The 17,620-nt window shown below is 36.0% G+C and overlaps 1 protein-coding gene across 1 annotated transcript in view; it reads right to left on the bottom strand.

Moving 5' to 3' along the window:
* LOC121428957 (E3 ubiquitin-protein ligase UBR4-like) overlaps positions 1-17,620 on the bottom strand; it is a 124,742-nt gene that overhangs the window by 79,545 nt on the left and 27,577 nt on the right. Inside the window, exons 21-33 of the mRNA XM_041625852.1 lie at positions 17,087-17,410; positions 15,497-15,619; positions 15,094-15,234; positions 14,482-14,573; positions 13,573-13,801; positions 12,962-13,043; positions 12,149-12,227; positions 11,760-11,853; positions 6,595-6,713; positions 5,856-5,962; positions 5,194-5,289; positions 1,887-2,076; positions 885-1,079 (exon numbers count right to left, since the gene is read on the bottom strand). Coding sequence (XP_041481786.1) covers positions 885-1,079; positions 1,887-2,076; positions 5,194-5,289; positions 5,856-5,962; positions 6,595-6,713; positions 11,760-11,853; positions 12,149-12,227; positions 12,962-13,043; positions 13,573-13,801; positions 14,482-14,573; positions 15,094-15,234; positions 15,497-15,619; positions 17,087-17,410 — 1,871 coding nt within the window. The remainder of the gene's footprint in view (positions 1-884; positions 1,080-1,886; positions 2,077-5,193; positions 5,290-5,855; positions 5,963-6,594; positions 6,714-11,759; positions 11,854-12,148; positions 12,228-12,961; positions 13,044-13,572; positions 13,802-14,481; positions 14,574-15,093; positions 15,235-15,496; positions 15,620-17,086; positions 17,411-17,620) is intronic.

Genomic DNA, 17,620 nt, shown 5'->3' with positions numbered 1-17,620 from the left:
TGCTCAAGAACTTTTGAGATGAATCTCATATCGTGTGTTTGGTAAAAACTTGAAAGTTGGGACGTTACGAAGTGGACGGACAAAAATATCAGATTTTTTAAAGTACATTTTCATATCTCTCGTGCATGGAATATCTGATCATACCATATGGGATTGAAAGAGTCCACATGAGTGTATAATATGATAAGGTTAAGAATGACAAGATCATTTAAAGGCTCGATATGATAAGAGATTAATGAATCTAATATCAGGGGACGGACACTGTAACGTCTCAATACTAGTTTTTCAAACGGCAATATTTCTGAAACGTAAAACATGTCAACAATTTATTTGGAATTATCAACAAACATACACATCGGACTTCTTTATGGTAATCCAACTCCATCACATTTGTCTTTATTTTTGTTTTATTCTAGTTTGTTTAAGTATATATTTTGTTTGTCCAAATTTTCAGTACATTTTTTGGAGAAATTCATACTTAAATCGTAAAATTCTCAACAATGAAAAAAAATTGCGTCTTGAAGTTATTACTGCTATCTCTACAGGACTAGTGAATAATAATTCACTCACTACAAATTTCCTAAGTTGATATATATTTTTTGGGGAGGGGCTTGATTTTTGTCCTTGCCGTTTTCTCTCCTTAACCGGAATGGCCCATATACAATTTTATGATACAAAGTCCCCACTAATGTTAGGAAAGCATTATCCTGATTATAAACAGGTATATAAATCAATGATACATAAATTGTATTAATTCTATTATGACATCATATTTGTTCTTCATAGTTTAAATTGTTTAAATCTAATAAACCTTTGCAATATCAAATCATTAGTGTATTTGAAGTTTCAGAATAATGAGCTTTAACTGTTAAATCTATACTCACCATGAGGCTAGCCATTCCCCAGCAGCACTGAACAGCTCGATGTGACCTAGGCCAGAGCCAGCCCCAGCCAGGGTAATCATAACAGGCATAAGCTCAGCGATACCAAACGTCTCGCTGCCAATGTTGGAGAGGAGCTGGGTACACATCGGAATGAGTGCTTTGAGAAGTGCAGAGGCAACGCCTTCACCAACGGCACTGAAAAAAATGGGAATTATTAAATTATAGCACTATAGAACACTCAAAGAAGATGATATATCAATCCTTCAGTCCTCCTCTTTTGATGTCTTTTCGTTTTGGTGCCTTATCTTACATTTTTGCAAAGACATGCATATACTTCACAGAATGTTTTCATGAAATAGACTCTTATTGAAATTTTCAATACATTTGTCAATGTAATTCATGATACATTTCATGGCAGAAAATGGAGAAATATTAATTAGCAAGTCTCTTTTTCTCTTCATGCGAAGACCCACATACATGTAGCATTTTGTGTGTGGTTGCTGATTCTCCAAAAAGGAAACACTACAGAAGCAAAATAAAGGGCAGAAATTATGCCCCATCCCAATTGTTTCTTGATAAACCATAGCCAATTGAGCTAATAAAATGTAATACACTTTAGATAATGCAAAATTACATAGCTGGCAGTTCATCCACTAACCAAGTATGGGATTACCAATTTGAACAACCTTTTTCCATCACTTCAAGAAAGTTCTTTCACAACTAAAAACTCCACGGTAGAACTAAACATTATCTATGCAACTACTCTTTAACTAGGGAGGGCTGAAGAGGCAAGAAATATACTGGTGGCCAACAAGAGAGTCAGGAGGAAGGAAAGGGCAGTCTCTGCCTCTGTGCCAACCTCCTACATCTGTACTAAGTGTAGCAGAACCTGCCATTCCAGAATGTGATCCCATAAACATTCAGGGTGATGCAATACCATCGCTTAGCACGCTTCACCATCATCTCACGTAACATTTGGATGACGATGATTCCCGTACTCACCTGTTCTCCTTGACGATGTAAGAGGTCAAGCTCTGTAAGAGGACCCTGTTCTCCTGGCCTTTCCCACCGGGATCACTGTCTCTGATGATACGGGACAGCCAACTCTGAAGGGCCTTGGGGTTGGAACTACCCTGTCTACCCAACATGGAGCATAGGGTGTTGATGTAGGTGTCACTTGGATGTTCCTCCGCTGTAGAATATAGTGATTTGTTACATTTAGAAATCATTATAACAATCCAATGCATTCCATACATAGAGTATTTGGCATAGGTACTGTCTTCTCCTTGAAATTACAAAATGCTTCATAATTTGCTCAAATAGATCCACATTTTGGCCACTCACAATTTATAATATTTCAAGAGAGACAAGTTGAGCAATAAAAACAGTGGATAATGCAATATCTGAAGTGATCATATCCTCTCTCAAGGTGCCGAGCTGCAGTTGTTGGCAACACGATTAACAGCTATGAGTATCATACTTGAAAATGTTTGTTATCATAGTTATCATATCATTGATACTACAGAGATGCCAACTTTTGGAAATCAGAATTAGGGAGGATTTGCAACCGCCACCAAATTATGTGCGCATAGCGCACATCTCGAGCGCGGAGCGCTCGACCCTTGCGGCCGGGGTCCAGCTCTGGGTTTCTAGATGCTCTCTGGTGCAATCTGACCCTTATTTTGGGGCATTTCACATGTTTTGAAATAAACATTGTTCCCACTTTTTTAACATAAAAAATATCAAACATGTCAAAGATGCATTTTCACATGTGCCAAAAAAAAAAATGAAGGGACAAATGAAGTACCTGTTCAACAACAATAATGAGGAATTATCACTATCGGCTATAGGCAGGTTGTGTTCCACTATATTAAAATCCAGTACAGAAAAGCTCAGCGCTGGTCCCTTCCTTGGTGAAAAAACTGAAATAAAGACAACAGGGTACTAGTGGACCTCGAAGAATCACGAAGATCTTGTCTTCGCAATTGTCCGTAGGCCTATGCCGTTTGCTCCCGAACGTTTGTGCTTCCGAATTATCATCACGACGTCCCTGCTAAACTGAAATGTCCACGGTGACGCTGCAAATTGCGCAAAATGCATGGTAAATTCCTCTTTCCGAACACACAGGTTCTGGAGACTGTATTCAGTCTTATACTTCTGAGACAATTTCTTGGTCTTCTTTTCGCCATTTCGTGTCAATATCAACCCATCAATACGCCGAAATCACACACCGATATTCCACCGCACGACTCGACAAATCCAGTGGCCGCGAGCGCACACGCCTCGCGAAGCTAGCCGGGCCTACCGGCCTGGTGCACAGTGGATTCCCGTTGGGCATATCACATGCACCAGCTTTTCGCTGCTCCTTATTTGTCTACCTTTCACACAGAATTAAGTAGCAGCGAACGTAATGGAGTTACTACATGCTAAAGTTAGCAGACGATACATGTCCTTCCAATCCAATTTGATGATTTTGATCAATGCAAAAAAATCGTAATTTCGGGAGGATAAGGATGGTAATCGTAAGGGCGGGAGTTGGGATGAATTTTCGGGAGCCTCCCGATGAAATCGGGAGGGTTGGCATCTCTGCATATATACTATCAATCATAATATTTTTCTGCATAAATTATCCCATTATGGGATTCGAGGAAAGGCCTTGGAGTGGTTTGGAAATTATCTTTCCAACAGAAAACAATTCGTTAGTATTAATGAACAGGACTCTTGCCCGAGATTAGTATTATGTCGTGTTCCACAAGGTTCCGTGTTAGGCCCCCTATTGTTTATATTGTATATTAATGATTTTCAACATTCATCTGATAATTTGTCGTTTATTCTTTTTGCAGACGATTCTAATATTTTTTTCTCCCACCGTAACCCCACCAGCCTCCTTGAAATCCTGAACGAGGAATTGAAAATCGTCCAAGCCTGGATTAATGCAAATAAACTATCTCTAAATGTTAACAAAACTCATTATATGTTGTTCAGTAATACTATCAAATCTTTACCCGGTGATATATTGATTGCTAACACAAATTTAACTAAAGTCGATTCCACAAAATTTCTTGGAATTTATATCGATAGCAAATTATCGTGGGAACCACATATCAATTATCTTTGTACATTAACGGCTAGAAACACAGGCATTTTAAACAAACTCAAACATGATCTTCCCCAAAAAATTTTATTATCTCTCTACAATACTTTGATTTTGCCCTATCTCAATTACGGTATTCTTGCCTGGGGTAATAGCAGTAAAACTCAACTACATAGGTTGTTTGTCATTCAAAAACGTGCGGTTAGAAACATAAACAATGCTGGTTTCCTCTCCCATACAAGTCGTTACTTTCATGGAAATCAACTTCTCAAAATTTCAGACTTATTTAGATATAATCTAGGAATTTTTATGTTCCAGCTATCCACAAATGAATTACCAGCCATTGTCACCTTATTATTTGTCAAACGAAATGTAATTCATTCATACGCAACTCGACAAAGTACATCTTATCATTTACCACTGACTCGAACAACCTTTGCTCAGAAAACAATTACTTTCTCAGGACCGAAGTACTGGAACGGGCTATCCAAAGACATTTCAGACTCCAATTCATTGTTTATATTCAAACGCAAACTTAAACATACTTTTCTGAATGATTATGCAGTTCAGGCAGCAGTAGATATCTAAACCTTTCAGCAGCTCCATTTTACCACCATACCTCCCTTTAAAACATCACTTTCCTTCCAGGGCGTGCTACAGATGTGATTAAACCAATTGGTTCATAAACTTTTGCTTTTCTTTTACCTTTTAATTTTAATAACTATATAGCCTTTTATCTTATCTCCTTCTTCCATTGGGGCCTATAACTCACAAGCTTTGCTTTCAACTTAGGTCCCTCCATTTTTCACTGATTTAAATTCTTATTGCGTATAAATTTTGTCTCAAGAACCATTTATTTCAACTGAAGATAATTATGTTATACTCATGTCAAGCATGTAAATTTCTGTATATGAATAATGGAAAATAAACTGAATATAGTCATCAAAGGCACAATCATCATCATCACCATCATCAAATTGACTCCCCACCCCCCTAAGGTCCTGGGTGGTGTTTCATAAAGCTGTTCGTAAAGTTACGCACAACTTTACGCACGACTGAAACCTGTTCTTAGGCGCTAAGACAGTTACATAGGGATATCATATAGCACAAGAAATGGTCATTCGTAACTTACGAACAGCTTTATGAAACGGGCCCCTGGTCTGAAATAGCCCACTTAACTCAAGGTTAACGATCACATCAGGATTAATAACTGACCTAGTTGCATGAGTTTATTGAAGAACTTGAGCACCTTGGTACCATATTCTACTGAAAGGTTCTCATTGGCTGCCGACAGGAGGACATCAATAAGATCTGCAATGAAAAAATGAATGGTAACCAGAGATAAGAGCTAAATGTGTGTACTTGAAGCAAACAACGATTTCATGAGAAAGTCTTTAAAAAATCAAGGTTAAATGTTATCATACCATTGTAAATCTAGATTTGGTTCAATAGCATGAAAATAACTCTAAAATCTAAGCAATTCTGACATCTAAGCTGAAAATGATCACTTAAGATCACCAACACAGATAATCACAAGTGGGACAATGTATTTGTATTGCATGGAAATAAATCTGATTCATGTCTGAAACGCCATGATTATCTTGTCCAACTCTCAGAAATCACACATTTTTCTACCAGAATAATTTAGCACATATCTTTAATTTACACTTACAAACACATGGGTGATCAGAACACGGGCCATTGTGTCAACACACAAGTGACTTTTTTATACGCTAACCATGGACAAGAGTCAATGTTTATTTTTACACATAGCAGTAATGCTGCTAAACCAAAAATTTTCTCCAAAAAATGTCACCTTTGTTCAAAATTTCAGAACTAGCATCAATATATGATACAATTTAGCCTGTTTTTCCTACCTGCTTGTTCGGTGTAGAGTTTCTCCAGAGCGCGCTTGGCAGCCTCTTTTTCTAGGTGTGATTCCATGGCCTGGATACACTCCTGATAGATGCAGTCATCCAGTACACTGTACAATGAAATCAATTGAAAGGATACACATACATTTAATCTATTTCAGATAAAAGACTGGATACAAGTCTATGATTGCATGATTTTAACTGATATATTATTGTAGTACATTGAACACTTCATCAATACATACATTACATCATGTAATTGAATTGTTTTGGAGTAAAAGCAGTGTGATCTTAATAAGCGTAGTCACAAAGAAGGTGACACAAGTACCTGTTGGCAAACATTTTGTAAGACTGCATAGAGAACTAAATCAAAGTAAGATAAGCGTATTTCCGAAATATGAGGGGGGGGGGACAAGTACGCTATTCCAAAGAGTAATAATAATGTAAATTTTAGAGCTGCATTCGTCCAAATTGAATAACCAACAAAATTTTTGCTCAAATAAATGAGTCACAAATGAGTCACAAAGAAGGTGACACAAGTACCTGTTGGCAAACATTTTGTAAGACTGCATAGAGAACTAAATCAAAGTAGGATAAGCACATTTCCGAAATATGGGGGGGGGGACAAGTACGCTATTCCAAAGAGTAATAATAATGTAAATTTTAGAGCTGCATTCGTCCAAATTGAATAACCAACAAAATTTTTGCTCAAATAAATGAATGTTTGAATCCCCCAACTCACCTGTCATGTGCATGCCGAGTGAAGATGTCATGATATGTCTTAAACACCTGGTAAAAGAGTCTAGTCAGGAAGTCTTCCCCATCCTGTGGACCCACAATCTGAGAGACGATCGATGTCGCCTGTTAGACAAACAAAACAGACAAGTAAAGGAGAGTTAAATCTAGTACATAGTTGCAGAAAAACAATGATGTGGAGCATTGCGGCCCTGTGGGTTCAAATCACAGCCATGGCGTAATTTCCTTCAGCAAGAAATTCATTCACATTGTGCTGCAACCAACCCAGGTGAGGGAAATGAAATGCTTTCGCTCTGTAAAATGCTCTGGTGGTAAAGACCGGCCAAAACGATTTTTTATACTTTGGACGGCAAAATTTGTTAATGCTTGCTAATGCTTGGCATCCCAGCTAAAAGTCTTGCAAAAATACCCAGGAATAGCGTACGGGCGGATGCCAAGCGCAATTTTGCGTGAAAGTGTCATTTTTAGCGTAAAATCTGAAGGACTGTCGAAAATCACGCATTTTGATATTTTGACGGATTATCATCATATTTTTCATTATCTTTAATATTAAATTATTTTTATTCGGAATTTCAAATTATAAGTCTACTAAATATGCATTTCAAATTTGAATATTACACACACACATATGGCACAGGGAAACATAAAACCGCGATTTCCTCGAAATAAAAGTTTGTGAAAACTATCAATAGTTTGAAGTTTTTTTACGCAGCATAAATTCATCGATTTAAATGCGTTTATCCATCGGATGTATAGTAAATGTCCTAGTGCCACAAATATTAAAAGAATTTTCAAGTAAGATGGTAGATATCTCATTTTATGTTATCCGAAAGGAGACAATGTGCATTTTACCAGGTGCGCATTTTGAAAGAAAAATTGAAAATACCGTACATTATGTACATAATTACATGTATAAGTACATACTAAATCGAGTTTTTATTTACATGTATAAGTCCATATTAAAGCAAGTTTTTAATTGGATAGCACAATTTGTCAATTCCTTGCATCCCAGCTAAAAGTCTTGCGGAAATACTGAGGAATAGCGTACGGCGGATGCCAAGTGCACTTTCGCGTGAAAGTATCATTTTTAGCGTAAAATCTGAAAGACTGTTGAAAATCACGCATTTTGATATTTTGACGGATAATCATCATATTTTTTATTATCTTTGATATGGAATTGTTTTTATTCAGAATTTCAAATTATAAGTCTACTAAATATGCATTTCAAATTTGAATATTACACACACATATATGGCAATATGAAATATAAAATCGTGATTTACTCAAAATAAAGGTTTTTAAAAATTATTAATGGTATAATGTTTGTGTTCCGCATCTCAATTACGTCAAGATTTAGTGCTATTACCGAATAAATACTTGATAATTGTTGTTATGTCACATATAGTGAAAACAAATACTGAAATAAGATGCAAGATATATATCATTTAATATTATATATGCGAAATATAACAATGCACATTATTTTTTCAGACGCGCATTTCTGATAAAAAATAAACAGCGCACAATATTAGATCGATATTGCACATATCTTATATCAGTGCGATACTCGTCATGATATTAATGTTTGCTTTTGTAGAGTTCGATCTTCTTGATATTTCCACGAATGAATTGGTGCTGAACTTAATTCTACCTGTGGCGATATTCAGAAATAGGTCTGATATTTAATTTGCCGTTACCATGGTAGCATTAATTTTACAGGAATATCTACATGTATATCCAAAATCATAGAAAACATACATGTATGAATAAAGCGATTGAACTAGCATTTTAAAACCACTCTGTCAATCTACATTTTACTTCAGTTATTTGATTATCAAAGTATATTAAAAAAATGGCCGTTGCACGGCAGTACCTATTTTTTGTCTCGCCGGCATAGCAGAGCAGGACTAAAGGAGCCACTTCTCCGGTGGAGGTGACGGTAGTTTTGATATAACAGCGTCATATCAACATTGAAATCTTAACCAAAGTTACATTTTTCAAAATTTCATTATAACTTTGAACGTATAGAAAAAAAAATTAATGACACTTTAATGTTAATGACACTTTAATATTCATGTATTACTGATCGTCTTGCACAAGTTTTAGATCACATGATTAAGGTCAAAGGTCATTTAGAGTCACTGAACTTTGGCCATATGGGGGTATTTTTTAAATGTCATCATAACTTGATTTTTATTGATCCAGTTAAAGATTACACTTGAACATAAGGGTATTAAAGTATCATCGATCATTTTGCACATATTTCAGTTCACATGATCAAGGTCATACGTTATTTTGGTTCGATGAGCTATGGATGGCGTTTTTTTATTATTAATTTCAGTTGTTTCCAATGTCCTGCTGCTATAATTATTATGTTAAAATATGAATAATAAATGTTATTTGGTCTTTTGCATTGCAAATTATAATTTTCATTCAATTCATTTTACTTCATCAAAGTTTTTGCATTTGCTATTATCACAGGTCCATGTTGTTATATATTCTGGTCTAAGACGGGGGCCGGACAGCCCGACCCTGGGCAGCCCTGGACATACCAATGCCCTTTTGGGAAATGCAGTTGTACGACAATCTATATATTACAATATATGCGCTGGACGCTGGGCATTAGCCTTTAGATTTGTTTGTCATAATGGTCGTGCGACGGCATTTTCCAAAATGGCAATACACTGTGGTGAAACGAGCTTTAAGATGTGAAATGTGAACTTTAAATGTGAACTTTAAAGGACAAGTCCACCCCAATCATGCCAACGTAAAATTGATTTGATTTAAAAGAGAAAAAATCCAATAAGCATTACACTGAAAATTGACAGAGTGGTTTAAAAATGCTAGTTCAATCGCTTTATTCATACATGTAGTGTTTTCTATGATTTTGGATATACATGTAGATATTCCTGTAAAATTAATGCTACCATGGTAACGGCAAATTAAATATCAGACCTATTTCTGAATATTGACACAGGTAGAATTAAGTTCAGCACCAATTCATTCGTGGAAATATCAAGAAGATCGAACTCTACAAAAGCAAACATAATCCTATATAATATCATGACGAGTATCGCACTGATATAAGATATGTGCAATATCGATGTAATATTGTGCGCTGTTTATTTTTTTATCAGAAATGCGCGTCTGATAAAATAATGTGCATTGTTATATTTCGCATATATAACATTAAATGATATATATCTTGCATCTTATTTCAGTATTTGTTTTCACTATATGTGACATAACAACAATTATCAAGTATTTATTCGGTAATAGCACTAAATCTTGACGAAATTGAGATGCGGAACACAAACATTATACCATTGATAATTTTTAAAAACCTTTATTTTGAGTAAATCACGATTTTATATTTCATATTGCCATATATGTGTGTGTAATATTCAAATTTGAAATGCATATTTAGTAGACTTATAATTTGAAATTCTGAATAAAAACAATTCCATATCAAAGATAATAAAAAATATGATGATTATCCGTCAAAATATCAAAATGCGTGATTTTCAACAGTCTTTCAGATTTTACGCTAAAAATGATACTTTCACGCGAAAGTGCACTTGGCATCCGCCCGTACGCTATTCCTCAGTATTTCCGCAAGACTTTTAGCTGGGATGCAAGGAATTGACAAATTGTGCTATCCAATTAAAAACTCGCTTTATTATGGACTTATACATGTAAATAAAAACTCGATTTAGTATGTACTTATACATGTAATTATGTACATAATGTACGGTATTTTCAACTTTCTTTCAAAATGCGCACCTGGTAAAATGCACATTGTTTCCTTTCGGATAACATAAAATGAGATATCTACCATCTTACTTGAAAATTCTTTTAATATTTGTGGCACTAGGACATTTACTATACATCCGATGGATAAACGCATTTAAATCGATGAATTTATGTTGCGTAAAAAAACTTCAAACTATTGATAGTTTTCACAAACTTTTATTTCGAGGAAATCGCGGTTTTATGTTTCCCTGTGCCATATGTGTGTGTGTAATATTCAAATTTGAAATGCATATTTAGTAGACTTATAATTTGAAATTCTGAATAAAAATAATTTCATATCAAAGATAATAAAAAATATGATGATAATCCGTCAAAATATCAAAATGCGTGATTTTCGACAGTCTTTCAGATTTTACGCTAAAAATGACACTTTCACGCAAAATTGCGCTTGGCATCCGCCCGTACGCTATTCCTGGGTATTTTTGCAAGACTATTAGCTGGGATGCCAAGCATTAACAAATTTTGCCGTCGAATCCTTATCTAGAGCACTTTTTGAGGTTTGGCCGGTGTACTCTGGGGCTAAAGCCAGGATAATACATTAATATCCAAGTCCTTTGGAAGTGCATAGGGACGTTATATCATCTCATTTGGGCTAAAAAGAACTGTGTTATTAATACTAATGATTTCATGAGAATTTCTTTAACCTCAAGGTTAATTGTTGCTACACTATATCATTATATATATATCTAAATCCTCTACATTGACAAAAACCTAACTTTCTAAAAACATGAAATCCCAGGATGTGATTGGTCACAAACAAAGAACTAAAATAAAGCTAAAGAGTGTTTAAAAAAGTTGAAATTGATAGAGCTTCAATACTTTTGTACAGAGGAAAGCTAGAAGAGGCTGAAATGAAGCACAAAATCAGAACCCAAAAATCAGCTTAAGCAGAAAGTGGGAGAGAAACTTGAGAAATAATAATAATAATGGTGGCTACTTATTTAGCGCACAGGTCCACCTTTCGGTGCTCATGGCGCTTTAAAAAGGCACTGCTATTATTAAATAGAGGGGTGTTAAAGAAATGTAAGGCAAGAGAAAGGGAAACGGGGAACCTCCCCTCCAAAAAAAAAAAACCTAAGCAGAAAACAATTAGAAAGAAATGAGAAATTATTTGTACAAATGACAAATATTCATCTTAACATAATAAAGATTACTCAAATAATATGATGGTGATAATTGAAGGGGATCCAAAAAATAAGGGTTAATGAGAAAAGCATAAAATACAAGCTTATTTTTCTCATAACTTACTTAGTCATTCAAAATGATCAATTACCCTTCAGTAAAATTGACTAGATTTGGAGGAAGTTGTTATGAAAAGACAAAAACAAACAAACATACCGATTCTACAACTGATTCTGTGCTTGCATCCAGAAGCAATGGAAACAGAACTTCAACCATCCGATCCTTGTTGGTCGTAGACTCGGGGCACCAGCTGAATACAGAAAAATTACAGGAATATAAAAAAATATGAAATATGAAAAAGGAATATACATAAATATATCGGGAGCACCAGAGCATGAAAACGTTTAGCACTTGTACAACCAATCGCTAAGTTTCGGGTAACAGGCCACAGTGTTGAATGGTTGAAAATCAAATTGCGCATGATTTTTTTTTGTACTTGATGGCAACTCTTTCTGCAACGGATTGCCGTTAAATTAAGTGTTAGAAGCTGTAAAAATTATTTGTTTTATTTACTGCATTTTACAAATTCAAAGAGTTTATCTTACTCTGAGAGGTCAGAAGTGAAGCGGACGAGTGATGCCATGACATGCTGAACAGCTGCCGCAATGTTGAAATTCGTCTGATCTGAATACACAATAGACAGGAAACGAACACTTTTAAACGGGCACTAAACTCAGAACATAATGACGCTCCTATTAGGCATAGGCATCTGCACATTGGGAGAGACTTGATCAATATACAATTTCATCAAACAATCAAAAATATATAAGCCTTTTCACAATCAGCTGTAAAACGGTCATTTCAAATTCACGGTGCTTTTCAAATTCACTAACATAATGCATTTGTGATTTGATGATTATTAAATTCCTCTTTTTCATCACATTTTTCATCACGACCACTGGAGAGTACTGTATTACTAATAAAAGAGATCACAATCGTTAGTATTTGACAGTAGCCCAAACAATGACCAATGCGCCCAAAACGGACAATACCACAAATAATTTCCAAACTTGATCAAATTCACAAATATACAAAGTTTCCTTCGGCAAGGCATTAATCCACACTTTGCCGCTCTTCACCAAGGTGTTAAATGTGTACCCCGTAGAATGTGAAAGCTTTATTGTATGCCTAGCAATTGAGTCTTGGACCTTCAGTTGGAACACTCCCCAGGGAGTGGAAGAAGTGCATACATTGTGTACGGCCAAACCAGGATCCAATGACCGGGGTAATAATAATTACAATATAAGGACTTTGTAACATAAAAGTATTAAGTGCTACACGTTTATGAAAGTAACTATCATATCATATTTATGATCATAAATGAAAGATATGGGGGGGGGGCTATTTTGCATACTTACTAGAATACAATCCAAGGTGAGCTGCTCTTAGTGAGTTCAAGTATTTTTCTGACAAGTTGGTATCTTCCATTGCATTATCACCCTGCATAAAATAAAAACACGACATGAAAAAAAAGTGCAAGCAAATTTGCGTAACAGCATTAAAGTTTGATAAAATGATCCAATTAAAAAACAGCACCCAAGAAAACTTATTATTCATAATGCACACTTTGCTACATTGCACTTGGTGCATTCCTGATGTTAAATTTAGATTTTAATCATTAAAAAAAACAATATAACAGAAGATACAAAGAGCATATTCAACATATGCCTTCAATTGTTAACTTCCTCTGCGATCTTATGTTTCATTTTTACCTTCTGTTTTTTGGTCATTATTCTGGTTGTATTTTCTTGCATCAAACTTGCACAGCACTTATAAATTCTATAACAAGCTCTATAAAAGTTGATATCATTATTTTTCAAAAGATTATGCCAAAACATAATTATCAGCTTTTCTAAGTTGTTTCTTCTTGGCTACATGTAAGCATGCTAGCAGTATTATGAGTAAATTGAAAAAACATCAAGTACATAGTTTGTAAATATCAACAAATGAGATTTCATCAATTTCCTACCAAGGAGGGGACGGTAGGAAAGTCTCCCATCGAGGTCGCATTCCATTTCTCCACAGCAGTTCTCACAGGGCTAGGCAGGGCCACCAGCATGGTCAGGCCGTGGGCTGAGGCCGGAGAGGCGCGGCTGGATGCGATGCGAAGCACGGCTCCGTAACCAGACAGGGCCCTCTGTGTTAGCTGTTCCAACTTCATATCAGAGTTCTTGTCCAGCTGGCCAAGCAGGCAAGATCTGGTGGGGGAAAAATAATCAAGATTAGCAGTTATCAAAGCAGATAGGATTAAGAAGCCTTAATAGCACAATCTCAAGTCCTCTTCTTCTCAAATATTGCAAGGGTCCTAACCCAAAGTGCAATAATCTTGTAATATAGGCCTACTTGAATGATAACATGATAATTCACTACCCAATACTTTCAAAGTATGTTACCAAGTACTAAAACTCTAAGTGCTTTCCTAAAAAAAAAACTGTTTCTCTAAAGAAATTAACTTATAGGCTAATTCATTCTATGTATCATTGATAGTTATCCCAAAATATAGATCTTAAAAATAGCCATTTACAGCACACAGTCAATGAGAGACCACAAAAATTGTTGGTCAGTTTGTTGCCCCTTTTACAAGGCATAAAAAATACAAATCAAATTTATTTACAGCAAAAGTAAATACAGCTTTGATCATATGCAAATATGTTAAAAAAATAAATCATCTTTTTTTACCCTTGATCGACTAATATGTCATTTCGGATGAATGCAGTCAATTGGACAGCAATGTAGCATTTCTGGAAATGCAATAATGTAAACCTGTGTTTTGCCTTATCATATATTACATGACTAAGCAAATTTCATTTGGTGTTTCAATTTCTTTTGAAGATTGAATATTTTCTGTATTCCTCACATTGTAACCGTCACTACTTACCTTGAATACAGGCCAAACATTTCTACAAGCTGACTGATGATTGGCTGAAGTTCTTGGGCCACTTCCATTCCTTTACGGGGGTCTTCTTCATCCTGAGTTGTAAAAGAGGGGTATATGAAATGTAAAAACAAAATATGCACTGGTCATGTGATTCAATTTGGGGGAGAGTTTCTGAAATACATAAATACCTCCCAACCCTAAAGCCCAAGAAATTGGGATAAATGAGAAGACAAACCCTGAAAATATGGACCTTGCAAATTTTCCTATTTATAAGTACAGACAGATATTTCACAGAGAAGAGTATTTACAAAATTGTTTGATTTCCTTTCTCTGTGTTTGTTTTTCGTAACTTCTTTGTCTCTCTCTTCCTCAATAGTCTTACTAAATTAATGCTGTATTATATAAGATGTATTGCCCTTTTCTAATAAAATATAGGAATATTAATATTGTTTAATGCATTGTCATATTGAAATGAACTGCATGCTGTATGTATTTAAATTGATCAACTAAAACAAAGAGCACTTTCATCATATCAGCATAACCAATGGACTGATGTCGATCAAACTAACTTTCTGAAATTCTGGCCCGAGCGGATTGAGACTTATCACTCACCATGGCTTTCACAAATCGTTCCTGAAGCGAGATGCGTAGCTTGCCAATGACGGAATCGATGGTATAGAGCAGGTGCAGGCTGGGAAGGGTCGAGGCTGGGAGAACATCGGTCGGCCGTGCATCCAAGGGCATCTGTGAGAGCTATTGAAGAGAAAGAGAGTATTTGGTTTTCGATATACTAGTACTTTGGATCATGCCCATCCACAGCATATTAGTCTGTGTTACACCCCCTGACACAATGATCTCTGCCGACCACAGGATCAGACAAAACAATTATGGAGAACAAATAAGCGGACATATATCCTAGGAATGAACATAAACCAACTTCCCTCTTCCATGCGCATCAATTTTAAAATCAATATGCTTTCATAACCCCCTTTGTAAGCAATCAATAACTAGGTACCTGTCTTGCAATGGATTCTTGTGCCATCTGTACATCAAACTTGACGGTATGGCAGTGCTTGATGACGATCTCTAGGAGACTCTCAGCTTCAGTGTCTGGCAGTCTTTGTTCACAAAGGTGCTCCTGTGTATAAACAAGTAGAAGTAAAGTATAAGTTAAGTGTAAGCATAAGTGTAGGTGTGGGTTTAGGTGTACAGTGTATGTGTAGGTATTGGTGTACATGTAAGTGTAAGTGTGAGTTTTAAAGTAGAAATATATTGAAAATCATAAAAACTGAGAATCGTATATCAAAATAAAGGAGAAAATAAGGAGAACACGATGGTGTACATTATTTATCATGGAGACCGATGAAACTCAGTTAATTGATAGTTTAAAGTTCTCTCTCTGAATGCTTCAAACACGCAGAATTACGTCCGCGAAATTGGGGATTTTTTATGACGTCACTGTCTGTACGAGAGGCGTGATTGGCTCTCCCACGTGAAGCTCCACTTGCATGCAAAACCTGTTGCGTGGGTACGTTTTCTCCACACTGTCACTGAATACTTCGATCACGAAATGAAAGAAAAGAAAACCCAGAATTTTATCTAGATTTGGATTTTCAAATTGATGATTTTGAGATGAAGAGAATGATGATGAAGTGAACAACACAGTCAGTGACGTAGTTGGAGGTAAATTGGGGGAATTACGCCGATGATGACGATGATGAAAATTCAACTTGCAACACGATCACAAGTCATGTACATGCCGATTCGCTACCAATTCATGCAGCTGGAAGTGCTAGCTACACAGCGCGGGCCAAATTGAATTCATGAAAATGAATAACCACATCCAGACAGAGTCTATCATAAGAAGGAAAATAATGATATAACTGTACTTACAAACAAGTGAATAATCTGAACCTGAAGTAAAGTGTTAAGTATTCATTTATTGTCCATCAAACGGAAATGTATATTGTTTGCATGCTTTTATAAAATATACAACTTTTATGTTATTCATATAATGTGCCTACAAACTTGTAGACATGAAATGAGCAGCTCAGGCTTTTTTTTCCATGAACGGTAATGTATGAAGCAGATTTGATCATCAATAAATACCAATATCTAAATGAAAATGAAATGTCAGTAAGAAATATGTCTGCATGATCAAAGACAACGTACTGCTTTAAATCATAATCATGCAACCAACCGGTGTTTTGGCTCAGTTGGTAGGGCGTCAGTACTACAACCGGGAGGTCAGGGCTTCAAACCCTGGCCGCGTTAAATCAAAAAACGTTAAAAGATGGGAGTTGCCGCTACCCTAATTAGTGTTCAACGATTAAAGGGATAGAGACTTGTCGATCTGGTGCTGCACAGCGGCTGCCAGGCCCAAATGGGAAAAGAAATTTTTCAGGGTATTTTATTTCATGTATATTTCAAACAATAAAATAAGGATCTTCATTTTATCATCATTTCATAACAATGAAAAAATAAATATATGTGTATGATGCATATAATAAAGAATTAACATCAAGGATAACAAACAAGCAATAACACACAAATTTTGAGCAGGTATTTGTGAGAAATATGGCAAAGACAGAAGAATAAATGTTACCTTAATCCAGGTCGTGTACTTGGCAGATTGCATACGCGGTACCCATCGTAATGAGTGGAGGACCTCATGCTGGGTCAAAGGTCGCTCACTATCACAGTGCTGACCTTCGAGCAGCTTGATGTAGGCCACGGAGGGTGCCATTTGACCCAACAATCTCCAACAGACGGTGGCTGCGTAGTGGATGGAGCAGCCGTCCATGTGATCAAAGGATGATGCATTCTGGGTAGCCTGGAGGTGGAACTCGCTTCCCGCCCCCATGAGTTCAATAACTGCCGAGTAGAGCTCGTTGTAGTCAAAGTTAGGGTCATATAGGACCTCACATGCCTGAAATATATATTAACAGAAATACAAAGAGTATATTCATGTATTCTGTACAAACTTAAGTTTGATATTCATAATGAATACGTTCCTAAAAAATGTGGTTATTCTTACAGACAAGTTCTGGTTGCAGATTGCATCATAGACTTGTCTAAAAAGTGATTGGGAAGCATTGATTATTATGCAAGTAAGAGCATGCTGGAAGATTTTGATATT

Source organism: Lytechinus variegatus, chromosome 15 (assembly GCF_018143015.1).
Source record: "Lytechinus variegatus isolate NC3 chromosome 15, Lvar_3.0, whole genome shotgun sequence".
Classification (NCBI taxonomy): domain Eukaryota; kingdom Metazoa; phylum Echinodermata; class Echinoidea; order Temnopleuroida; family Toxopneustidae; genus Lytechinus; species Lytechinus variegatus.
This window is presented reverse-complemented; position numbering and strand designations above follow the sequence as displayed.